Raw genomic sequence first — 26,787 nt, forward strand, 5'->3', positions numbered from 1 at the left:
GATTCAGATTTTTGCACCGAGAGCGGCGAGGACACGAGGCAGAAAAAAAGCCTTGATTAGCTCTCACCATTGCAGAGCTATGACTAATGTTCCACTCAAGGTTCGTGTTGTTGTGATGAACGGGACTTTAGATGAAACCGAGGAACTGTCAACACTTTCGCAACCAAAATCAGGCAACGCAAATGTTGCATTTCCTCTGAAAATTAAGCAAACATTCTCAGTCACCTGCCAGCGTTTGTGTTCTCTGTAACAGTGAAGCAAGCAGAGCTCCAGATTTCACTGCAGTGGTGTGTTGTCATTAAAGAAGCAGCTCCAGAGCCACAGAGCTGCATAATGCAGAGCTGAAAAAAAATGATCTCACTGTGGGTTTGAAGCTAAAGTGTGAATGCGTGTGCGATGTTTCGACACATCTGCAGATAAGAGTGTGAGATTAAACACGCGTCAATCACTGGATGAATCTTTGCATTCAAATGTATCTGCATCTGCTGCTTACACTGCAAAAAAGGAGGAGTGTCTAAAAACAAAATAAATTATCTAACACTTCTAGATCTCAAGGTTTTTTTTATCTTGGTAATAAACAAATCATTGTCAGGTCACTCTGCTCGCTGCTTGCAGCTTTAATTCATCTTGTTTTAAGAGTTAATGTCTTATTTTAAGCACACAACGTGCTTATTTCTAGATTTAATAATCTTAATTTAAGAAATCTTGTTTAGTGAAATTATCCGTCCATGCAGCCAGATAATTTCCCTCAGATTTAGTGTTTTTATCTTGTTATTAAAGAACTAAAGGGGAAAACTGTTGTGCGATTAGGTTCGGTTATGGAATAAGGACACCGTTTTGACGTTTAACTTCTTTTTGTGAAACTTTCTCAGCAGCAGGTCAGTACACACACACACATTGTTCAACACACGCTGATTCTAAGGACCCCCGAACGTAAACATAGCTGCCCTGTAAACTGCCCGACTCAAAAACAGACCGAACTAAAAGGTGCCTGAATAAAATGATTAACCTGTTTAAATCAACAATATCAATACCATCAATTATATTTAACAAATTAACAGGTTAACCCATTGAGGCTTAAAATGCCTGTAAAACCTCCGGGCGATTTTAAAATAACCCCCTAAAACCTGAAGTTTTTCTCGAAATTCAACAGAAGTGTCAACGCTTCCTACTAAATAATAGATTTTTCAGCCTCTGTAGCAGATAGAAATGAAATTCAAAAAGTATTTGAGAGCTTATACAAATACTACAAAACGACGTATCCGCATTCCAGGCTTCAATGGGTTAATAGGGTGTATTTGCTGGTCACAAAGGGAATTTATAACACTTGTTTTTAGAGAGGCCTTTTTTGCAGTGTATCCTGATTCCTGATTTGGATGCTGCCTGGAGAAAAGAATCAGCTGAATGGATGTAAGACGCGGCTGGCTGGCTGGAGGATGTTTGTGTATGTGGCGTGCACATGTGTGTGAACGTGTGCATGTGGAGGGAAAAAAAGAGAAAGAGAAAGTGCCTGAGGGAACGGCTGATATTTGGGAGAAGGAGGCAATGCAGATTATATTCCTCCAGGGCCGGGAGAAGAACAATACTGACACAGAGGAAGAGGAGACAATGTAGGAGAGGAGAGGCTGCAGAGGGAGATGGAGCAGAAGCATTAATGTAAAACCCTCACTGTCCATGTACAGAATACACCCTGAACAAAAAAAAAATCCTCTCAGTAATTCCACCATCTCTGCAAAACAAAAGTCCATGAAAAAGTGGGGTGCACGTGTCCCAGCCAATGGTACGTTAGCCCCAGATGTTCCTCCCATCCCACTCCTGCCTCCTCACTCAGCTGCAGCCTCAGGAGGGACGAGCCCGTCTGCAGGGAGAGGAGAGGAGAGGAGAGGAGAGGAGAGGAGAGGAGAGAGGTGTGTGGATGTGGAGGTGAAGGCCACGGCTTTATGGACGTACAGTACAGGCCAAAAGTTTGGACACGCCTTCTCATTCAATGCGTTTTTCGTTATTTTGCATGACTATTTACATTGTAGATTCTCACTGAAGGCATCAAAACTCTGAATGAACACATATGGAATTATGTACTTAACAAAAAAAGTGTGAAATAACTGAAAACATGTCTTGTATTTTATATTCCTCAAAGTAACCACCCTCTGCTTACTAGAATATAAGACATGTTTTCAGTTATTTCACACTTTTTTGTTAAGTACATATTTCCACATGTGTTCATTAATAGTTTTGATGAATTTACAATGTCAATAGTCAGGAAAATAAAGGAAACGCACTGAATGAGAAGGTGTGTCCAAACTTTTGGCCTGTACTGTATATATATATATATGTATATATATATATATATATATATATATATATATATATATATATATATATATATATATATACAGTACAGGCCAAAAGTTTGGACACACCTTCTCATTCAATGCGTTTTTCGTTATTTTCATGACTATTTACATTGTAGATTCTCACTGAAGGCATCAAAACTATGAATGAACACATATGGAATTATGTACTTAATTATGTAGCCATGGTCACCTTACACATATATATATTTAAAATATTCTTTTCTTCTTTAACATATAGCACTCCTGTAGCGATGACAGTTAGCTCTTAAAGTTCTGTACTTACTTGATTCCTGTGGTCTAAGTCTAGTACCTTCAGGTTGTATGCACTTATTGTAAGTCGCTTTGGACAAAAGCGTCTGCTAAATGACATGTAATGTAATGTAATGTAATGTAATGTACTTAACAAAAAAAGTGTGAAATAACTGAAAACATATCTTGTATTTTAGATTCCTCAAAGTAGCCACTCTTTGCTTACTAGAATATAAGACATGTTTTCAGTTATTTCACACTTTTTTATTAAGTACATAATTCCACATGTGTTCATTAATAGTTTTGATGAATTTACAATGTCAATAGTCATGAAAATAAAGGAAACGCATTGAATGAGAAGGTGTGTCCAAACTTTTAGCCTGTACTGTATATATCCCATTAGTAAACAGCTTTCATTCCATTCTGGTTAGGCTGCAGCTTCCTCTAACCCTTTGTTTCACTGCACTATCAATGCTGCTGATATATATTTCATACGGCGAGGAGCAAATGTTCAGTGACTCACACCCACCAACTTTTAGAAGACAGAAGGTATCACAAGTTCAGAGCCGGCATCACTTTTTACAGACGACAACCTCTGGACCCTCGGCGTTATAGCTGCTGAATAATTCATATTAAAGTTATTACTTTCAAAAAATTGGACAAAAGGCGCTTTTTTTTCTTTTGGAAAGTTCTCCTCCGTCAGGCTTTCTTTAGACAATAGCTGTTTAAAGGTGCGTACTGTAAATACGTGCTGCAAGATCAGTATTAGCTTAAAAACTAGGCAGCATTAAGCACATTTTTAGATTTTTAATTTTTTTCATATATATCTTTATTAGGTTGTCAGGACATAATACATATTCAATCAGAAAAGGTACAATTCACCCATTTTCCCCCCTTTTAGAACAATCCCCCGCCCCCCGAACCAGAGAGTTACATTATTTTTAGATTTTTAAACATTCAAATTAAATTTATAAACAGTAAATATCAAGATAAATGTCGTAAAAAGACACATAAAATTACTGAAACTTCATTTAAGGCGTTCAACTTGTGAAATAAATCCTGAAATACAATCAAGTTCTACAGAATTCTGGAAAAAAATCGCATCCGTGTAAATTTTAAAGTATTTTTCATTGCGTCCAATGCATTGCATGCTCAATATCAGCCAAAATAATCCCAATTATAGATATTTCCTAGCCCTACAGTCACTGTATGTGACAGTGGTAGTCATCACGTTGGTATCTGTGGTATGAACTGTGTCAGTTCACCTCTCTGTCTTCAGATAAACAGCAGCTCCTCACATGGCTCTAAAGTTACATTTAAAATATGTTGTATGTATTAAAAGTCTTGTGCCAACATTTTTCTAGGTCAGAGGGAATGTTTTCACTCTTTCACTTGAAGCAGAGGTGGAATGAGGAGAGTGATTTAAGCATGTGGAAGAGAGAAAACCTCTTCAGGCTCACTGTGTGACAAACTGCGCCTCAGGAAACGTTCCCAGGCAGAAAACTTAATGAAAGCAAAGCCGTCTGCAGTTACTTGCTGTTTGTTTACAACGCTGCTATAAGAAGATCTGATGCGCTCCATATGGGAGGATTCTCCAGGGACCTGCAGCAGCACAACACAGCACACAGCCCCGTTTCCACACTCTGCTTTACAAATAAAACATGCAAACAGGCAGTAAAAGCTGCCGTGGAGGAGCCTGTCTGTGCTTGTTGTCTGATGGTGTGGAGAGGCTCGGCCCTTTGCATAAGTTCACTAACAAGCAGGTGAGCACAAGAGACACTCAGATCTCCATATGAAAGCAGCAAGACTCAGTTCTGGTTGCTTATATAAGCGGATGGATGATGCATTTCCTTTTCTACGCGTGTTAAACTATGATTTCTGCAGCAAGTTTCACCTGCATTAAAGGTAGAATCAAAGCTCATTTTACTACTCCCTCAAAATCCAGACTGACAAATTTTCTAGAATATGGTCTAAATGGACTGGGTATGTTGATCATATAGGCTTAAGATCAGATTTTGTTTGAGTATTTTTTGTTTTTGTCTTGTTGTAATTATCTATGTGTATGCATGTCCCTTTTTCTTTATTTATTTTCTTTCAGAGAATTAAAGTGAAACTCCCTCTTATGTTCGAACTGTTCATAATGTTAATACATAAAAATGTTAAAAAAATTGGGCCTGGGAAGAAAACTGATGTTGATGTATATCTATGGATACAGAATGAAAATCCTGATGGTTATCTTTTCTATGATTTAGTTTTATTTTCCTTTCTTTGCTTTTCCTATGTATCAGGAACCTGTACATATAAGAGAAATTATGTTTTGTTTTTTTAAGAAGGGAAAATATCCTATGTTGTATGTAACCTGTTGGCCTTAATAAAGATAAAATAAAAATAAAAAATAACAAGCTCATTTTACTATTTATGCTCAGCTCTTCAGTGTTAAATGATGACCTCTCTATATAGTCGTTTCTATTGTTTTCTTGGGATTCGCAGGAAAAGTTGCATGCATGCACTTCAGTCCAACAGCCACACTTGAAATTTTTTTTGGATGAATTGAGAATCAAGTCCGGACATGAAGCACACAACGTGAGACTGTAAATGTCAGAACAGTTTTCAGTTCAAACATGATTCAGGTGAGGCCAGGCGCCTCTAATGCTGCAGGCAGGACACGATTTATGTAGCTGGTTTGTGATTTCAGCAAAAATCTTCAGATTTCAGGCTTGTTTTCTGTATAAAGTCACTTCCAATTCAAATGAAACGTTTCCTTCTGCTGCTGCTTGAAATTAAAACACTCAACGAGTGAAACACAAGGTGGAAATACGTTTCCCACCACTGACCCAGTCCAGACTAATGATCTCCAAGTAGATAAAAAAGTGTTTTTACTGTTTGTTGCTGCAGCCTTCAGGACAAAAACTGCGATAAATATACAATAATGCGATTCAACACATTTCCCTTATTCTGCTGTGAAATTGAGAGTGTAAGGTGACGAGTGATCAGCGTTTCACAGCGTGTGGGAGTGGACAGCATCTCTTACTTGCAGCGAGTGGGTTTGTGAGCACTTTATTAGTATTGATCTTCACACTGATAAAGTAAACAGGCCTTACACAACATAATAGAGTCCACAGATTCTGCTCTGAACCCCAGAGACTCCTACAAGATGTTTTCAGTATTAAAATGGAAATTATATGTTCATGAATTCGTTTTTTGCAGGTTTTGCAGGAAAAACAACCCTCCACTTCCTTTATGATGTAAAGTGAAAATAAAGATAGTGATGCAGGCAGGGCATGTGTAATCCCAGCAGAAACACTGTCCTTGTCCCTTTCCTTTGTTGACATTGAGACCTCGGATCTCATCTTTCACTGTGAACGGCAAACAGAGATGCAGGCGGATCGATGGCTGAGGGAGACAAAGCAGCGAAGACGCCCTGAGCTGTGAAAGCACGGCGCTCTGTTTACCGCAGAACTGGACCCTGTCACACAGACAGGACGCCACAAATCAGCCAGAATGTCTCGGGCAGTGTGGCCGGAGCTGAGAGACACGTTGATGACTTTAAACCAACCTAGTCTCACAGAAATCCGTGAAATAGCCACAGAATCGCTCAAATTTCCGTGAAACTGACACGGATTTCGCTACAATGCAAGTTAATGACAGTCATATCCCGTGGCTATTCCAACATACAAAGTGATTATGTACATTCACTGAGTGAATATTTAGAAAATAAAACATATATTTCTCGCTATAAATGTGATCAAAATCCATTTTTATGCAGAAACTAAGTCAAAATATAGATTTTTCACTAAAAATGAGAGAACTGTCCGCCATGTTTTTTGTTCTGACCGCTGGGACCTTGAAAGTCACGTGACTTGGAACAAACCAATAGCCACGGGATATGACTGTCATTAACTTGCATTGTAGCAAAATCCGTGTCAGTTTCACGGAAATTTGAGCGATTCCGTGGCTATTCCACGGATTTTGAGTTAAGCGAAATCCGTGGCTATTTCACGGATTTCTGTGAGACCAGGTTGCTTTAAACACTCGCAGGGGGGCGGAAGAATATATATCGCACAGGAACAAAATGGAGAAAGAGGCGAGCAAAGGCCAGTTATAAGGCTGCAAATCACCACCTTCACCACCATTCATTACATCTGTCTGTACGCCTGGCTGTGTGTGTGTGTGTGTGTGTGTGTGTGTGTAGGAGGAGATTACATTTCTACGCCACGGGCCGGCCCGCAGATGAAACACTGCTGGGGAGGTTGATTAGCCACATCAGCGAGACATGGCAGGCCGAGGCGTCACAGAGAGCTGCTGGAGCGAGTCCATCCGCCTCCTGCTGAGCAGCAACCAGACCACAGACACTGGTTTTATTCCTTTAAGGAGCTTCTGTTCTCTGCTGCTGTTGTTGTCGGCTAAATGCAACAAGGCCCAAGTTATTCCTGAGTCTGCAGGGAGCCTTAACCCTCTGTGGTACGGTGCTGCCCTCAGGCAACATTATCATTTTTGGCCTGTCAAATTTCTACTATAAATATTTTTGAGTGATGCGATACTTTAAAAAAGAGGGAAGACTATAGGGAACCAATAGCAATGCTTTAATTTGTCACATGACCTCCAGGAGACCATATTGAAACCCTATTTTGCAGACTTTGCCATTTTGCACCACAAAAATCACTCAAAACGTAAAAAATTCATTTCCAGGCCCTTTTCCAACTGAAAAAAAAGTGAGTAAACCTTAGTTTTTGATAGTTTCATGCAATTTATTTTCTAATAAAATAATGGAAATTGCCCTGAGGCAACAATGTACCATTATGGAAAATTGCTATGTTGCTTTGAGGCAACAATGAACCATTATGGAATCAGCATGGCAGCATGAGATATTGGTAGTGTGTGTTTAAGTATTTATATAATGATCAAAAGTATACCATTCATCATCATTTTGCTTTTATCTTTACAATTTAATAAAGATATATTTGATGTTGGTTGCAGTAAAGTAAAGTCCAGGCTATTATTATACCCTGTAGGCCATAGTCTTCTATTACAGTCAACTTTATGTCTTATTTGCTTATAATTTCCACACATGGCAACAAACCCCATAAACTTCCCCAAAAAAACAAAAAAATATGTATACATTTTCTTCAGATTAGGTTTATTTTGTCTGTTTTAAGACAAAAAACACTACAAACGTTTTTTTTCCTAACTGGCATCATAATGCTTACCATAAAGGGTTAATACACCTTCAGTTTTATAGAATACAATGGGAATGAAAAGAGGCTAATCACAAACAGCAGTGTGTGTGCAGCTGTTAGTTCATATCAGTAAGTAGCTCCATTAGTCACACGTCAACATGAAGCTCAGAATGAAGCTTTGTTGATGAAATAGTGAACCAGTCTATAATCTGCAGGCCACAATATTAGCACAGAGAATCACTGGAGGCTTTAGGGGATGTTGCTAAACGTTTGGTCTCATTTTGCAACATAAGGAAGTCAGAGAGCGAACAAATGAGTCTGTATGGTGCAGATAATGCTGCACTTTGCTATATATAGCAGCTTCTTTATGCACTTCTGTCACATACAGGAAGTTTTCAGATGAACTCGTTGACTCGTTTCCTGATCGGACTCAGAATTGTTCTGAAGGTGAAAGCTGGAATACAAGATGAGCAGGTTTTCAGAAATCCCTCTCAGGTTCAGGTGTGGTGTGGTTGTATTGTTTTTCATGCATAATACAATTTGTGCAGAAGTGGAAAGTAGGGCTGGGCAATAAATCCATATAAAAAATATACTGATATATGGAATTAAACCATATCGCATATATCGATATAGTTTTCATTTATTTTCTTTCTTTATATATAAATGCTGCTCTTACTAGGGTTTGTCATATTTAGTTATTTTGTAATGTTCGTTATTCTTTTCTCATATAAATATATTTATTTCAGACAAAGATTGGCCTATTTTATTTCATAGGCTATTTTTTTATACTTGACACTTTTTTTTTATTTAAATGTGCACTTTATGGAGCTTTGATTTTGTTTTTTTGTTTTTTAAAGGTACTCCTGTTGTTATACGGTATTTATGTTCAGGTAAATAAACAGTTTCAATAAAACTATTTGTGACATGTCATATTTGACTTTGACTGAACATTTGATAAAAATATCAGGATAAATATCGTGTATCGATATTCAGCCTGAATATATCGGGATATAACTTTTGGTCCATATCACCCAGCCTTAGTAGAAAGTATGTTAAATGTGCATTCATCACATTTTCTTGGATATTTTTGGGGAATTTAGTTTAAAAAAGCCAGACGGAACAAAAGCCAGGACAAACTGAAAGATGCAGGTTTGTTCCTCGGCGTGCCAGAGTCCTTGGCTAGGAAAATTTATAGAATGGAGGTGAAAGCGGCACAGTCCCAGGGCTGCTGCTCAGCTCCATCTTGATAGAGGCCTCTCTGAAAGCCAGGCGTGTTCCCCTCACTGTCCAGATTCTTATCTGTGTAATTGCCTTCCAGTCAGGGAGGAGCGCTGGAGGAGTTGGCAGTGGCGCTGCCTGCCACCCACTCCAAGACAGGAGACATGCTCCAGTGGAGACTCTGGAGTGTTGGGCCCTTTAGTTGGTTGCCAAGAGAGATGTAGTCGCCGCTTTGTCAGCTTGACCTGCATTCAGGATCCAAATGTTGTCTCTCCTGAGTGCTGCAGGAAGTTGTGAGCGAGCAGGGCGCTGCGGGTTCACTGACACGTGTCACAGGTCCAGGTAGCATCGCTCCACAACACCCAGCTGCAGCCAGCACGGCCGATAATGGCCTCAGATTAGAGTCTCATCTCCAGAGGCCACAGAGGCCAAACAGAGAGTAGCAGGTACACGGAGCACCTGGACGGGAGGCTGCTGTAACACCACGCTGGATGTTTTTCTACTGCTGTTTTTATTTTTATGTTTTCTTATGAAACCGGAGCAGCTCTTGTGAAATTCTGGGCCATTTAAAAGAACAATTTGGCCCAAAGTCGATGCCAATATTTTGCTATTTTGATGCTATTTATTGCCCCTGTGTGTCAAGTAAACAAAGAAATCTTCACTATAAAAAAAATAACTGAGCAGTTTTAAAAGACAAGAAGAATATCAGCCGATATATCAGTAAATCCCTTTAATATTAGCATTATTTTGATAACTTTTTTAATAACCATCATCAATAAATGCTTAATTAATAGTTAATTCAAAGTTATTTTGCAGTTAACAATAATAAAATAACAATTAATCATGTTCACTGCTAATTAGATGTGTTTTTGTTGCACACATTGTTACATTTAATATGCTTTATTAATTATTTGTTACCAAATGATTAAGAAATATTTGTGTGTATATATATATATATACACACATATATATGCAGAATTGTATATATAGATACATAAATGACAAAGAGATCATTTGTCAATGGTTATTTATTGGTTTATCTATAAACATTATTTGGACGGCAGTTTTAAAGTTTTAAATGATAATTAATTAAGTTTTGAATCAAATGAATACATAGTTGATAGTTATGTGTTAATGAATAGTTTACTTATATAATCAGAAAGTAGATATTAATAATAAAATAACACTAATCATAGCTTTATTAACAATAAGATAAAAATGAATTCTTTCATTGTTTGTTGAGAGTAAAACAATTATTAACTGAACTATAAATAAAGGTTATTATAAAGTGTCACCAGCACAAAGAATATTAAATATTCAGTTCACTATTAGAAGTTCATCTGTTTCAGGATCACTGTAAGAATCTAAAGAGGAAGAAACCAAACCACATTCAAGACACGCAAACCAAAGGAACGTTACAACGTCACAGATATGAAGATGACAGCAGGTGTGTCTCTGTGACAGGAAGTGATTTCTGTGGTTTAAAGAGTTTCATTCTGACTCATCACTATCTTACATTGTCTTGATAACAATCACTTTTACTGTTAATCAAAGATCCATAACGTGACACTATTCAACTCAAAGAGACCGGTCTGATTGCACAGAGTCTCTGAGAGCAGCGACTCCACATTCCTGCTGTTAAACAACTACAATCCAAGTCCCAGGACCCAGAAAAACCAACACCTCGCTCTCTCAACTGGGCTGAATCCATCATGTGAAAGCTGGCAGGAAAATCAATGAAAACTAATAAAAGGGTCATGCAGCGTGAACGGAGGCCTTATTTGAATTATGTCCAAGGATGCGGTCTGCTCCAATAAAGCGCTGGGCGTTTGGCTGCTCGTACGCCTCGGGAACGCTTTTCATTATGGGAATTTCTTACATGAAACAAGGGTCATAGAAAAGAGCTACACACAGCTTCTCCTCGTTTCTTTAATTGGTCTCAGCTACCTCGTGTTATTGTGCACTCTAACAAAAAGAGAAACAACAAGGTTTCTGTAGAAGAAGACTCATACATGAGTCACAGTTCATGTGAATAATGACTTTCTGAAGATATTCAGAGAGATTTCTGTTGGAGCTCCGGTCCTCAGGGACAAGAGTTCCTCCTTTCTGGAAGACTTTCAGCTTCCCTTCCCTCTGCAGCTCACCACAACATGCACACACACACACACACACACACACACTCTACATACCTGCCACGTTGACTTTCTCAGAGTTGGTGGCGCTGGGCGTGATTGTGCTGGTGCCGTTGGTCAGGTTGCCCCCCGTGCCGTTGTAGATGTTTTCCACCTTGGACTCCAGCTTACCGAGCCGCAGCATGATGTTATCCAGCAGCACCGCCAGGGTCTTCTTCAAATCTGGAAACAAGCATGTGAATCAGATTATTATCAGATTATTCTGTGATTTCTTAAAAATGTTTTAATTTTCCCACAGAAAAAAAGAAAAAAATGGGATTTTTATTATTCATTTATTTATCCTTTTCCTTATTTATTTTATTCATTTTCATTTTTATTTATTTATTTTTATTATTATTTTTTTCTTTTTGTTTCTTTTTCTTTTTCTTTTTTTTTTCTTTTTTCTTTTTTAATTATAATTAATTTTTTAAATATTTTTTTAAATAATATAATATTATCTTATTTTTATGCGGTCCTATATGAGGGAATTTTTTTCTTTTTTTTTCCTAAATAAAAACGTATTATTATAAACAAATACTAGAAAACTTGAAAAAATATACAATATATCTAAAACATGTACAGGTGGGTAAAAAAGATACTGACTCACAGATATGGCCCAAATTCTGCATGAAATTCAGGAGGAAAACAATCTATACGGCTGTCAAAGAAAACAGTCTGCTTCACATTCTGACTGGAAAGAAAGCTGCAATTAGTTCACTATCATCACAGTAAAAAACAAGTATGTGATATCAGCTGCAGCCTGTAGTGTGGGGGTCTCTCTCAGCCACAGAGTGGACCTCTCTACAGCTCCTGCAGGCGCTCAGCTTCAGGCTCATTTAAATGTAAAACTGGAGCTGCGGCAACTTTGCGAGTGACCTTGCTGTTTAATTTGGGTCTTTGCATTCCTATTGTTCCCTGGCGAGCAGCAGGGACGCTGACCAGTAATGAGACAAATAGGGCATACATTTAAAATGTTACAGCTTGGCATTTTTTGGCCCCGTTTCTCCGATACTGTAACCGGCAGCGATTGCAATGACATTTGCAGAGAAATGTTAAGTTGTTTTGAGCTGCTGTAATACAGTAAAACAACACATATTATGTTTCAGCAGCATGCTGCAAAGAGTTCTGTCATAAAAACAACCTTTTAGGGCATTATTGCAGCCATGCATTGACTTATAGCACAGAAGCTTTTTGCATCACGCAGCTTTCATCAGACGATGATAATTGCAGCTTGTCTATCACATTCAAGCGCCACATTTTCCCTCACCGTGATGCATTTGACACGCCAGTTTTCATCACGTCAGAGAGATTGGCGAGGGCACAACGAGGCCTGGCAGAGCTCGCCAGCCTGATTCATGTGAGGGGGGAAAAAAAACGGCAGAGCATTTGTCTGATTTGGACGAGCTCTGAGGCGGGGAGGAGGCCGAGGCACGGAGAGCAGCGCAGCGAGGCCGCGAGGAACCCAAACGGAAAAGCTTTGCAGCGGCGGCCTTGCCAAGCGATTGGGCCGAACATAATTAGAAAAAAGGGGTTGAGCACAAAGTTAATGCCCCCCTCTGTTTACCTCTGGCACACACACAGGAACACTGACTCCATGCTATACATCAGACACTCACCAGGCCTGTTTATGTCTCAGAACCTTTGCTGATACTTTACCAAAGGGGAGACAAACAGTGGCGGTTCTAGAACAATTTTACTGTGGGGGCCAAGGAGGGGCCAGTGTTTAATCAGAGGGGCACATTAGCACATGAAAAAATGGCAAAGATGATATTCAAGCATTCAAAATCTTTGAATGTCTTGAAAAAGACAAAAAAATGACAAAAAAATGACACAAAATGACCAAAAAAGACACAAAATGAGAAGACAGAATAACAAAAAAAAAACACAGAAGACATAAAAATGACACAAAAAAAAGACAGAAAATGACCAAAAAAGACACAAAATGACAAAAAAGGCACAAAATAACTAAAAAAAGACACAAAAAGACAGAAATGAATAAAAAAGACACAAAATGACGTACAAAGACACAAAAAGACATGAAAAGGATTCAAAAATGGACAAAATAGCCCTATAAGACTCCATAGAGTTAAACTATTATACAATGTTCATATTCTGGGTTCCTTTTGTGTACAATGAGATATTGTTTGAACAATTTGACACAGGGGCCACAGCAGGGGCCAAAGGCTTCTTCACAGAGGCAGTGGCCCCTGGAGGCCCCTGTGTAGAACCGCCACTGGAGACAAAGACGTGTAAACAGGCTTCAGGACGCCGGAGAGAAACATCCGAGTGTGTTGTGACGACGGCAGACATTGTTCTGAGGTTTAACAGTAATTAAATGTGAGGCTTTGAGTCAGAGGCCTTCATTAGCCAGCGTGTTAGAGAAGCATCCATGGCACTGTGAATAAAGCTTCACTTGTCCTCCTGTACCCTCATCCTGCTGCCAGGTAACCAGATGAGGAAGAGCGAGCCGAGGGAGCCTTCCAGCACGTCTTCATGTTTCTTAGCGAGGTGCAAAACAAATCCTGGAGCGGTAACCTGCACATTTCTCCTAATAATAGTGTCATATAAGATAACAATCTGGATTGTCCATTAAGCCCTAAGCATTATAAAGATCACATGGGAAAGTAAGCCTGAGTCATTAATCTCAGATTGTTTCTGGTCAGTGAAGGGTCTCCATGTCTACCAACGCAACATAACAAAGAGCCCGAGGAGACACAATGACTGGGCAGAATCACAGCAGCAACATGAGCCTCCACCACACCCAGCGCCGTCCTGAGCTCCGGCTGAGGCCGGGGCCGAGCAGGGACTACAGCGCTGATATGAGTCCACGGCACAAAAAGAAATCCACAATAGCATCCGAACTGCACGGTAACGAGACACGCAGCGAGGTGGCTTGTCACGCCAGGCTGCACGGCTCAGTTTCAGGAAGCCTGGAAGAGGAAAGATCATATCCCTGTCACGTCTGACTTTACTGTGGAGGGAGAGGATCCAGTAACAATTTTACTGTGGGGGCCAAGGAGGGGCCAGTGTTTAATCAGAGGGGCACATTAGCACATGAAAAAATGGCAAAGATGATATTCAAGCATTCAAAATCTTTGAATGTCTTGAAAAAGACACAAAAATGACAAAAAATGACACAAAATGACCAAAAAAGACACAAAATGAGAAGACAGAAGAACAAAAAAAAAACACAGAAGACATAAAAATGACAAAAAAAAGACACAAAATGACCAAAAAAGACACAAAATAACTAAAACAGACACAAAAAAAGACACATAAATGACACCAATGACAAAAAAGACACAAAATGACAAAAAAGGCACAAAATAACTAAAAAAAGACACAACAACAGACACAAAATTACCAAAAAAAGACACAAAAAGACAGAAATGACCAAAAAAGACACAAAATGACGTGCAAAGACACAAGATCGTATGACAGCAGCTCCAGACTTCACGACATGTTTTGGTGTACACTACCGGTCAAAAGTTTTAGAACACCACAATTTCAAGTCCAATAAACAGCTTGAAATGGTACAAAGGTAAGTGATGAACTGCCAGAGGTAGATAAAAAAGGTAGGGTTAACCAAAACTGAAGAATAATGTACATTTCAGAATTATACAAAAAGGTATTTTTCAGGGAACAAGAAATGGGTTTTAAAACTTAAAGCAGTTCTGCAGCAACAGAGGTTGATCAAGCCTTGAAAGTTGCTAAGTTGCTACCAATTCCTACAGGTGTCCCAACTTTTCTTGATCACTTACAACCTACAAGTTGCTCCACATTTAAGGGAACTTCTGCAACAGAGTTGGGAAGAACTTTCTGAAGAATATTTGATTTCCATTGAGTGTGTTCAGCTGTTCTATCTGTCAAAAGCTTAGAATAAATTTTCTTTCGAAATTGATTCTCTGATTTCTTTTTTTAACTTCAATTGTTTATTTGTTATATGCATTAATTTCAGAGTACACTGAGACATTAAATTGCATCATTTTCAATAAAATTCTGGAAAAGTTGGGGTGATCTGCCCTTTCTTTACAGACGATAGATTCCTCCGAACAGAGTCGACACGTGAAAAAAATCACAAGAATTTTAGACAAAGTTTTAAATAAGCTGTCCCCATTTTTCTTAAATGCACAATAGGTGATTTTCTGCTGGTCTGTCTGTTTCTGCACTAAACTTCTCGTGGTTAAGATCCCTCATCATCGTTCAGGAGCTTTTTACTGATAGCTGTATTATCTCTTCCTCTCCAAAACAAACAGAGCCAGTGATTAAACTAAATAAAGCACTTTCACATCATAAATCTGAGCACAAAAACACAAGACGTCCCAGAGGGGCTGCCACTAAAATTAGCTTTCTCTGATAACTAAAGATCCGGAATGCTCAATCTGGTTAAAATATATAGTTCAAAATCTAAAAAGTGTATCAAAAAATGTGCCATGAAAGTGGATATAAAGTTTCCAGCAGACAACCACAACGTATGTGCAAAGAGGATATAAAAGTGATTAAAATTACACATTTTTCGAGGTTGTTTTAAACATTTTGGTTTATGTTACACTGCAAAAAATAATCTGTTTAATTTACGGTAAAATACCGGCAGGTTGCCAGAACTTCACTGTAAAAATACAGTGAGGGTTTTCTACTGTGAATTTAAAAGTAAATATCAGCAAAAACTGTAATTTAGACTTAATAATCCTTTTATTTTTAGGGTAATTGTGTCATGTTGACATCATGGTATTTATCCATGAATTTTACATGAAAATGTTAATATTTTACAGCAATACTGTGTGTTTCCTACAGTTTATGACAGTAAAAGTTAAAGTTTTATGCTATTCTTTGATTTACGGTAATTAAAAGTGACTATGGTGATATACAATGTTTAATTTTATGCCCTATCTCTGATGTGATTTGAGTGTTTTACTGTAATTTCTACAAACATTTTTTACAGTGTAGTGTGCAACTCAATAACATACAAAGTAGCTCTAGTAGTATTAAGACATTCTAAAGCAGATAAATGATATGTTATCTCTTTAAAGTGAATTTGGGGAAGTTTTAATGTAGTTGCATGTTCCTCTTTGTGTTTTTTTAAAATGCAGAAGACCTAAATGAGCCACAGGAAGTTGTAGTGCATCAGAATATTAATCAACAGATGCAAATCTGGTTCCTAAATCTGTGAAATCGAAAAAGTTCCTCAAAAGTTTGAGAGGCTTGACTGAAAATGAGGCAACAACAGAATGCAGTAAGAGCTTCAAACAGACTATATTTAGTAATAAGTGTGTGAAGAGGCAGAGAGCCGGCTGCTCAGTTCAACAGGTGTGACTCTGACAGTCAGCTGAGGACAGAGGGTGTCGCTTTCTAGAAGGAGTGTAAAACCCCTGGAGGCAAATTTGTGATTTGGGAATTGCACCGTAAAAATAAAATTGACTTGACTTGACAAATGGGCTTTCAGGAGACACAATATTAAATTCAAATGCATTAAGACTTTATGGGTCATTTGTGGGCAGTGACGGAGGAACCTCTGGTCCTACAAATTGTATCAGAGCAAATCATCGAACAAGTGAGTGAACACAGGAAGCAGCAAGCATCCTGCTGTTCCCGATCTAATCACAGACAGGGAGAGGATTCTGATGTGATATTGGACGGAGCAGCAGCTTCGACAATCAATCCATCATATACGGGAACAAAACAGAGCTGACAGGAATCTGTTCCCTGGAAACTCCGAATTATGTTACAGGAAAATCTACATCACGTGTGACTAATTACATGATTAATGAGGAAACCTCCTTTAAAGCAGGATAAAGGCACAATTTCTTATATATGCCCGGGGAATTATGGCGGTACAAACTAACCTTGTTCATTTTTCATCTTGAGCTATTAATGCCAGGTCATATTGAATTACACGTTACTAATTACTTGATTAAATAAGCCAGATGTTGAGGTTTGAGTTCAGCCTGCTGGTAGCTTCAGGAAGGTGATATTTTACATACAGTGGGTTTACATGCACAGTTTAATCCAGCTATGCTTAAAAATCGATATTGGCGTCTAATAGGACTTCGGTCCTTGTCCCAATTTACATGCAACTCAGAAAATCCAATAACTGACGGGAACGAGTCCTCCTCCTCAACACTGGGAGGCGATATACGCCATTTCAGCAGGTTAATATGGCGCCCTTTCCGGTTGACCTCAGTTCGACACTTTGTGCCCTCGCTACTAACCGGCGACTGGCTAATGCGCGACCGGCTAATGTGACCTGCTAATGTGACCGGCTAATGTGCAACCGGCTAATGTGACTGGCTAATGTGACCTGCTAATGTGACCGGCTAATATGCGACCGGCTAATGTGACCGGCTAATGTGCAACCGGCTAATGTGACTGGCTAATGTGACCTGCTAATGTGACCGGCTAATATGCGACCGGCTAATGTGCAACCGGCTAATGTGACTGGCTAATGTGACCTGCTAATGTGACCGGCTAATATGCGACCGGCTAATATGCGACCGGCTAATGTGACCGGCTAATGTGCAACCGGCTAATGTGACTGGCTAATGTGACCTGCTAATGTGACCGGCTAATATGCGACCGGCTAATGTGACCAGCTAATATGCGACCGGCTAATGTGACCGGCTAATGTGCAACCGGCTATCTGTCTGTCTGTCTGTCTGTCTGTCTGTCTATCTATCATAAAGTCGAAAGCTACTTAGTTTGTCCGAGTCGCCTTGCTGTAGCGTTTTGTGTGACGTAATCAGCAGCAGATGAAGGACCCCGAGCCAATTTGGTATCTACACCGGCTAATGTGACCGGCTAATGTGTGACTGGCTAATGTGACCGGCTAATGTGCGACTGGCTAATGTGTGACTGGCTAATGTGACCGGCTAATGTGTGACCGGCTAATGTGACCAGCTAATGTGTGACTGGCTAATGTGACTGGCTAATGTGCAACTGGCTAATGTGCGACCGGCTAATGTGCGACCGTTGTCATGTAAACGTACTGATAGTTTGCTGGCCTTTTCCACATGTTTGCATGTACTGCAACTTTAAAAAAGTGAAAGAAGATGCAGAGATTCCCTCGTGCTCTCCAGTTTCTTCTTTATGTTCTGTGGGAGCAGGTTTAATCTCCTGGAGCTTTACTGTATCCTTTTGTTTCTCTGGGCATTACAGAGCAATCAATTCCAATCTCAGGTTTCTAATGAAGCCTCCCATCGAGCCATACAGGTCTATTAATGGCATGAATAACTTATTGATGTGTCTCCTGGACCTGTGCTGTTACAGTACGTGTGCTCCGCTGTATCACTGTGAAATCTCCCGGGCCAGTATCCTTGGATATAGGCAACGTTGTGTCTTCTCAGGAGGCAGACAAGTGGAACCAGTCGAAATAAGATGTAAGGAGAGAGGGGAGGCAAAGCCCGGCCCTACAATATAACACTGTTATTTATATTTGTGCCTGAAAGTATGAAAGAAAGTATGCGAAAGCATAGTTCCCAACCCGCTTAGTGTTTTATTTGGTGTTTCACCCTCGCCTCGATCCTCCCTATGAAAGATACTCTGGCATTTACTACTCTTCTTGCAAGAAGACTCATTCTGCTTAAGTGGAAATCTCCCTCTCCTCCTTCCTTTTTTATTGGATCAGAGATGTTCTTTTTTTTTTGGGTTGGTTGAGAAGCAAAGTTTGGTTCATATTCCGGACTGATTTAATGTTTTTTTGTTTTTATCCTGTTTTTTTTTTACTACTGACTGGTGTTGCATGTGTGTTGTTGTTTTTATTCTATTTATTTTCTTAATCTTTATTCTACTTTCTCACTGTTATTTTTTTTTTTTTTTTAAATACATATATATTTATATATATTGCTCTTGATTACCCTTCAATGTATGCATATATTGCATCATAAACTTCTTTCACTGTAACTATTTTCAGTTTTGTCACCTGTATGGTCTTTCTTATTGTCTGCTTTTGTTGAGAAAAGCAATAAACAAAGTTGGGGAAAAAAAGAAAGTACTCCTCATATAGCATAGATAAATACCTGAATTTTGCTTTACTAATAGTGAATTATCCTGGAAACAAATCTGTACACCTCCAGTGTTTTTTACGTCGAGGCCCCCTCACATTTTCTATGGCTCAAGTCTATTTTTGCTGCGTTTTGTGTAGGCCTGTCACGATAATTACTATATCAACTTATCATTCTATATATGAAAATGTATGCGGTAAATCAGTTCAAAACACACATACAGGAAATATTTGTGTGATTTAAACAGCTGTCTATGCAAAAAGTAACAGAAAATGCCCCCAGAGTATGGAAGAAATATCCTATCTTTATTCAAGAGCGTTAGATTTTCAGTTTGAGAGCATGATTTTATTCTCCCCATGCTCACATTTTGTGCTCGCATTTTGTGCTTTTGTGCTGCTTTCTTTCAAAATGTGTAATTGAACTCAAAAATTCAACTACCGGTGCAGGGAGGGACACATCCTTCAGTCTGAGGAGTTACCTCAGCAACCTGAGAGGAGGGGCTGTTTTTAAGTGCGTGCACATAAGTTTTGAGAGCGCAGACTTTAGATCTGAGCGCGCACACGACATATTTGAGTGCCAGTGAAATGTTTGTGTCCAAGAAGAAGAGATGTGAGCACAAGCATGTGAAAGCAGCAGAAATCTGAGTGCGAGCACAAAATGTGAGCACGAGGAGCTGTGTCGATGAAAATAAATAAAATCATGCTCTCAAACTGAAAATCTACGCTCCTGAATAAAGATAGGACATTTCTTCCATACCAGAGGAGATCCAGCCACATTCAGCAGATATGTGAAGGCCGTACTCACCGTAAGCCGTCATGGTCCCCACATAAGGACCGTCCATGACGCTCTGGTTCTCCTCGGCCAGGGCCTTGATGTAGCGCTTGCTGAGGTCCAGGATCTGCTGCCTCAGCACGGCGCTGTTCTCGTGGCTGGCCCGCTGCTGGATGGTGAAGTGCAGCAGCATCATCCCCCAGATGAAGCCGAAGCTGACCAGGAAGAAGCCCAGCTTCTGGGACGACAGCTTCCACAGGAAGGGCGTGGCCATGCTGAGCGGCGGGCCGGGCGGTCGGGGAGCTGCTGCTGAAGCTGCTGAGACTCTGATGTGACTGAGGGAAGGAGCAGAGGTCGGGGAGGAGAATCAGGAGGGCAGGCGGGGCATGGCTGCGTCAGGCGGTGTAGCTGCGGTGGGGTTCGGGGAGTGGCGTGCGGCTCGTTTGCCTCACCGGCGGGATTTCCTTCTCTGGCCCATCCTCGCCGCTCAGGAACATCTCAGAGGGCTGAGGCCGACCTGTTGCATGCTGCTGCAGAGACAGACGGGGAGGAGACAGACACGAGGAGCGGTTAGCTGGTTGCTAAACACAAACAACCAGGGAGTTCCCTTTCCTTTCCCAATCCCACATGAACATTTACACACACAATGAGTCAGCAGGAACCTGGAGCAGCTACTGGAAGCTGTCCACAAGACCATTTTTCGGCAATATCCAAAGCCTCTATCTGATTTAAAGTGTTACTTTTTAAGCATTCTGTTATTCTACAGTATTGTTCCTGATTAAAACACAGTTGGTATGCTTTATTCATGGCTTTAATCACGAGGGGTTTGGCTGAACAAGGTCCTCTCTGTGAACATTTTGTGACATAAAAACAGCTTGTGATAATATTTCTTGCACTGAAAAAAGAAAAAAAAAACAAATTTTAAACCAAACAGCAACCAGCAAATGAATATTCGAGTGATACAAACAGAGAGGGAAAAAATGCTGTTTACTAGTTCAGAGAGCTCAAAATACCGTCTTGATATTAGGGGTGTGCCATATCGTATCGTTCACGATAATATCGGTATATTTCTTTCATGGTTAAAAAAAATGCATATCATGATATTGGCAACATTCCTACTTCTTGATGTAGTGGCGTAAGGTTAACATTAGCTAACAATTGAAGTTGTTTTAATCACAAAAAGCTACTTACTCTCTGTCGCTAAACACATACAGCTTTCAAAATAAGAGCACAGTGTGTTAACAGAATCCACCATAGAACTTACAAGAAGACTGTCAAAATAAGATGCCTTAAATAAAACATACAAGAACTTTTATTTTCCTTTACAAAATGTCATTAAAATATGCCCCCGGAACCCCTAAATGGTTATTTTTATTATTTTCTCATACATTTTTTTATTTATTTGGCAACTGTTGAGATTTACACACTACATTTTAGATTTTTATTTATTTATACAGACTAAAAAAAAAATATATTTTCTATATCTTTTTAAGTATTTCGTTATATCGTCAAGAATATCGTTATCGCAAAAATAGCCTGAAATATCGTGATATTCTTTTAGGGCCATATTGCCCACCCCTACTTGATATGTCTTATTGTTGCAATATATCTTCCTACATGTGGTAATGCTGCACCTGACATATAAAAGGTGTTTGTTTGAATCCTGAGAAACAACTTCACACCCAAACAACAGACACGAGAGGTGTTAAAGCTCAAGGGTGGATCTGAATCAAGATAAATGCTGTATTGCATGTGAGTGTGTTGTAACTGTAACTGCAGCAGAGCACAGAGCTGCTCTGTGTGTGAGCTGCAGCTCCATCATGGTATGCACCAGGCTGAATGGAGGCATACAGTCTGCTGAGCCTGGCTGAGCATCTAAAAACACTTCTGTCAATAATACATGAATTCTGTGTAAAAGCTAAACAAGAATCTTCTCCATCACAGGAAGAATAAGAGTACAGGGGGCGTCGATTATGTCTGACAGCAAGACACACTTGAAGCACTTGATACGAGCGACTCACAACAAGATAAGGTCTTCAAAAGTAATTTAAAGTTTAATGCTTCTCCTGAAAGAGAGGCGACACAGAACAGCCTCGTCCCGCTCAGACAGGGAGATCTTTATGATTGATGGGGCTCTATGGAATTTATGCAAGAGGGGTTTAAAGTTCCCTCAAAATACAAACATTTGGATAGCCCATAATTTATCTTCTCACTGACAAGCCAGGGACACAAACTGAATCTTAAAGCCTTTTTTGTCTTATTACATTTCACTTTTTTCATTGTTCAACAGGCTTTTCTGCAAGACAAATGAAGGAAGCCGGACTGTGTGAGTGTACATTAAATGCAAAAGGTCAAGGTTTTACTCATTCACTCCTATGGGAGATACAATCTGTAGGAGGCGCAAAGGTCAAGAACTAGATGAATAAGTCAAACGAATGATTGAGGTTAAAGAAGAGAACACAACAACACATTCTTTATCATATAAAACTGAAAATCATGACATTTTGGAAGCGTCAATCAGATAAAATCATAAACATTGGAGACTGATTGGACTCTGGAGGTTGTGTGAGATGAGCTCACATATCTCCATGTGTAATCTTCACTTCTCAAACTGTGGCTACAGCAGCGAGAGCTCTGTGGAAACAGTCTTTTCAGAGTCTGTCTGCAGTGATAATAGATGCTTCGGTTCCACTGAAATCTGTGGTTCTTCTCCTGTTTCATTAAAGCAACAAGGAAAAGCAGAAGCAGCAGTTTGGATGATTCACTGATTAACTCAGCTCTGGGAGGATTTATCTGATCTCTGATTAGTTCAACCTCTGTCTGTGTGTGTGTGTGTGTGTGTGTGTGTGTGTGTGTGTGTGTGTGTGTGTGTGTGTCTGTCTTTTTACGGGACCTTGCAGAATCCTGCAACTCTACTCCAAATACTTTTTAGTAATGATTATTTGTATTCTAAGCTGCACAAATTGCTTATTTTTCACTGAAATTGGTTGAAATAAAATTGATTTGCAACATGCATAAAAATATGTTTGTATGTATGAAGCTGAATTTTTTTTACACCCGTCAAATTAATAAAAATAAATATATTAATATACTTTACCCCACATTATTTGGAGGATTATTTTCATTTCCTTTTAGCTTTTTTTAGGGGAAAGTGTTAATAATCGCTGCAGACTCCAATTTCAAAGAATTTGGGATGCTTTACATTTAATAAATGTCAAAACGATTATCAAATGATTGTCTCATGTATTATTTTATCCCACCAAAACAGATTATTTTATTTTGAGTTTATATGACTCCTGAATAATCAAATATTTTTCTGTTAGAGAGCATTTTTCTACACTTGTGATAAAGCGGACAAAGCCAGAGAAACATGAACTGGAAAAATTCTGAATTCTGTGTGTATATTTACAAAAAACAAAAGTTTATCAGTTTGAAGAAAAAATATATCATCTTTGTACCGTTTTTAATTTAATAAATAAAACAACATTCCACCTTCTATAGAACCGGGGTTGCATACAACTTTTTTTAAATTATCATTATTTTAATATTCATAACGCTTTCTAGCAATTATATAAACACATAATGACTTACAATAAAGATGTTATATTACTGAACTGTAAGAAACATCATGAAATTGTTGTTATTGTCGTTATTGTTGTAATAAAATGTTTGATGTGATTGATGTGGCTCTCCTCACATCCTTTACTCTAAAAATAACCTTCATGTTGCACAAACTTTATATCACCTGGAACCTGGTAAAAACCTCTGCAGCCACAAGGAAACGTTCCTAAATGACATTTAGAAAGAATGTGAAGACTTGAAAAGAAAAGCGAAGGGCGTCAACATCAGCAGCAGAACAACAGTCGGAGACGGAGCCCACCACAAGCTTTTCTTTATTTCCTGTTGATGCAGCGTGTGCTGTGGTCTGTCGCTGCATTTTCCATTATTCAAAAAGACAAAAGTTTGTCAGCCACAACTTCCTACAACATGTGTTTAACAGTTATATTGCTGTTGCTCAACAATGCTCTAAATAAACAGCCACCACATGTTAGAAATATTTATTAATATGTTTGATCAGATCAGATGCAGCTTCATAGATCCCACCAGGCTAATAAATGCTAACTGGAGGATGTTATGTTGCTGCTTGCTATCATTACTGTGGATGAAGATCCCTGCCAATGAAAATACATTTGGGCCAAAACCATCAAAGGTTTGCCCGTGATGCAGAATGAAACAGGCCTGCAGCTTCTTGTGAAGCTGTTAAATAGTTCAACAAGTCTTAACTGACAACCTCAAGGCAATCTATGCACGACTAAATAAATGCCTCTGGCTTTAGGCATTAAGCAACAAAAAAGGAGAAAAGAAGAAATCTCTCCAGCACGCAATCAAGCCAAAAGAGAGCGATGTTCTCTCATCTGCATTCAGCCACTGTGGCTGTAAATGAGGCTAAGTGTGGGGAGGGGATTTCTGCAGCCTTGCTTTTGAACTGCGTCTTTCTTATGGTCTTTCAAAGCAGCTCTAACCAGGTCAGGACCACAGCCGCCTCCGTGGATGCAGCACTGACAGAGAGCCATTAATACGCTGAGGTCCATGTTTTAATCATTGTGTTTGTTGCTCTTTTAGTATGAATCTGTGTTCAGGAGATGGTGAAATCGGCACTAAAAAATCATCAGCACCTTTCCCGAGAAACACAAAAGGCTCGGGCACAAAAGGCTCTGTTCACCTTCCATCCATCAGCTTCATAAATAGGTCAGAGACAGCTGCGAGCAGCCTCGACAGGCTGGAATCTCACAGCAGGTTATGACACACCAGAACTGTTCAGTCAGTTAAGACAAAGGCTCGTGTTTGTTTTCTGTGCGGACAGAGATCTGATTATACATTTTAACAAAGCAGGCATGTCTATTGTTTGAAATGAAGACAGGGGAAAATGCTAATTCCTCTCCTATCTTTTTTTTCTTCTACGTTTAACTCTAATTTGCTCTGTGGTGTGTGCAAAACAAGGCTTTCAGTAAGGGGGAAATCTCTGCACTGCACTGTGAATTCATGAGACAAGCCCTTGGCAGTAGCGCTGTGCAATCTGCACTGCTGATAACATCGGATGTCTCTCATTGCTCGGGACTGTGTTGGAGGAGGGCAGGGAGAGGCTGGCAGCGCTCGCTAGCTGGGCGCCGACGAGGACGGGAGGCTGCGGGGCTGTTTATCAGAGAGGAACGCTGCTCTGCTGCCCCGCGGTCCGGCCCTGCACAGCGCCAAACGCTACACACAACATTGAGCCTAATACACACATTTTAGTCGGAGCTGGCTTTCTGCTGCCTGATTTCCTCCGTCAATCCATTTTATTTACTGATCTCCTTTGTTAGAAAATTTAGGATTTTTTATAGGGATGCACGATATTGGATTTTTTGCAACATTAACATTTTTTTATAGGGATGCACAATATTGGATTTTTTTGCAACATTAACATTTTTTATAGGGATGCACAATTTTGGATTTTTTTGCAACATTAACATTTTTTATAGGGATGCACGATATTGGATTTTTTGCAACATTAACATTTTTTATAGGGATGCACAATATTGGATTTTTTTGGAACATTAACATTTTTTATAGGGATGCACAATATTGGATTTTTTGCAACATTAACATTTTTTATAGGGATGCACAATTTTGGATTTTTTGCAACATTAACATTTTTTATAGGGATGCACAATATTGGATTTTTTGCAACATTAACATTTTTTATAGGGATGCACAATATTGGATTTTTTGCAACATTAACATTTTTTATAGGGATGCACAATATTGGATTTTTTGCAACATTAACAATTTTTATAGGGATGCACAATATTGGATTTTTTGCAACATCAACATTTATTATAGGGATGCACAATTTTGGATTTTTTTGCAACATTAACATTTTTTATAGGGATGCACGATATTGGATTTTTTGCAACATTAACATTTTTTATGGGGATGCACAATATTGGATTTTTTGCAACATTAACATTTTTTATAGGGATGCACAATATTGGATTTTTTGCCGATATCCGATAGCACAGCGCCAAACGCTACACACAACATTGAGCCTAATACACACATTTTAGTCGGAGCTGGCTTTCTGCTGCCTGATTTCCTCCGTCAATCCATTTTATTTACTGATCTCCTTTGTTCGGAAACTTTCCAATCACAGGCTGTGCAGCTCCTCGCCCCCCAGCAGAGCATATATCTCCTCTCAGTTGCCTTCTGGTTTCTAATTCAGGATCTTAATTTGTCTGGCAGGAAGCCCTCTGGCTCTCAGCAGCAGCAGCCCAATGAAGCTGTGTTGACAGCCAGCTAAGGTTGCAGAATATATGACCCCTCGCAACTTGAGATGATAACGTAACAACCTGCTGAATGCTATTTTCATTGTTGGGAGAAGTAGCAGCACACAAAAAGCCTGTAGGTTCAAGAGGCGGTGAAGACAGAAACAATTGAATCACTCAAGCCCGGGAGGAATCAGTGTCCACCCAAATCTGCTACAAAGGACTTTTTTCCTTTAGAGCTGAAATTTCAGCTCTAAAATTGCATTTGTTTCAGTTTCAAGTATCGACCACACCAGAGACGAGACGCCCAGCAGCCAGACGTGGAAAAGAAGAAGAGGGTCTGTTCTACTGGCTGCACAGAAACAGATTGTACAAGATGGAAACGACTGACGGAAAAACAAAATCACACATCTGAAAGAAAGCGGGGACGAGGGAAATCTGATTATGCTTGAGTGATGCAAACGTTTCCATTTATTACTAAAATAGAGAAAATCTGAGTGAAGACGGGTCAACAGAAAACATTAATTCAATTAAAACAACTAGAATCC

The 26,787-nt window shown here is 39.4% G+C and overlaps 1 protein-coding gene across 2 annotated transcripts in view; it reads right to left on the reverse strand.

Annotated features, from left to right (window-relative positions):
• The window catches only part of mgat5 (alpha-1,6-mannosylglycoprotein 6-beta-N-acetylglucosaminyltransferase), a 137,070-nt gene that overhangs the window by 98,300 nt on the left and 11,983 nt on the right, over positions 1-26,787 (reverse strand). The window contains exons 2-3 of one of the 2 annotated variants that reach the window (XM_059328196.1): positions 19,971-20,464; positions 11,188-11,352 (exon numbers count right to left, since the gene is read on the reverse strand). In XM_059328196.1, coding sequence (XP_059184179.1) covers positions 11,188-11,352; positions 19,971-20,211 — 406 coding nt within the window. In that variant the 5' untranslated portion in view covers positions 20,212-20,464. Of the gene's footprint in view, positions 1-11,187; positions 11,353-19,970; positions 20,468-26,787 lie in introns of both variants that reach the window. The other variant, XM_059328195.1, reaches the window with a different exon arrangement.

The sequence above is a fragment of the Centropristis striata genome, chromosome 24 (assembly GCF_030273125.1).
Source record: "Centropristis striata isolate RG_2023a ecotype Rhode Island chromosome 24, C.striata_1.0, whole genome shotgun sequence".
NCBI lineage: Eukaryota > Metazoa > Chordata > Actinopteri > Perciformes > Serranidae > Centropristis > Centropristis striata.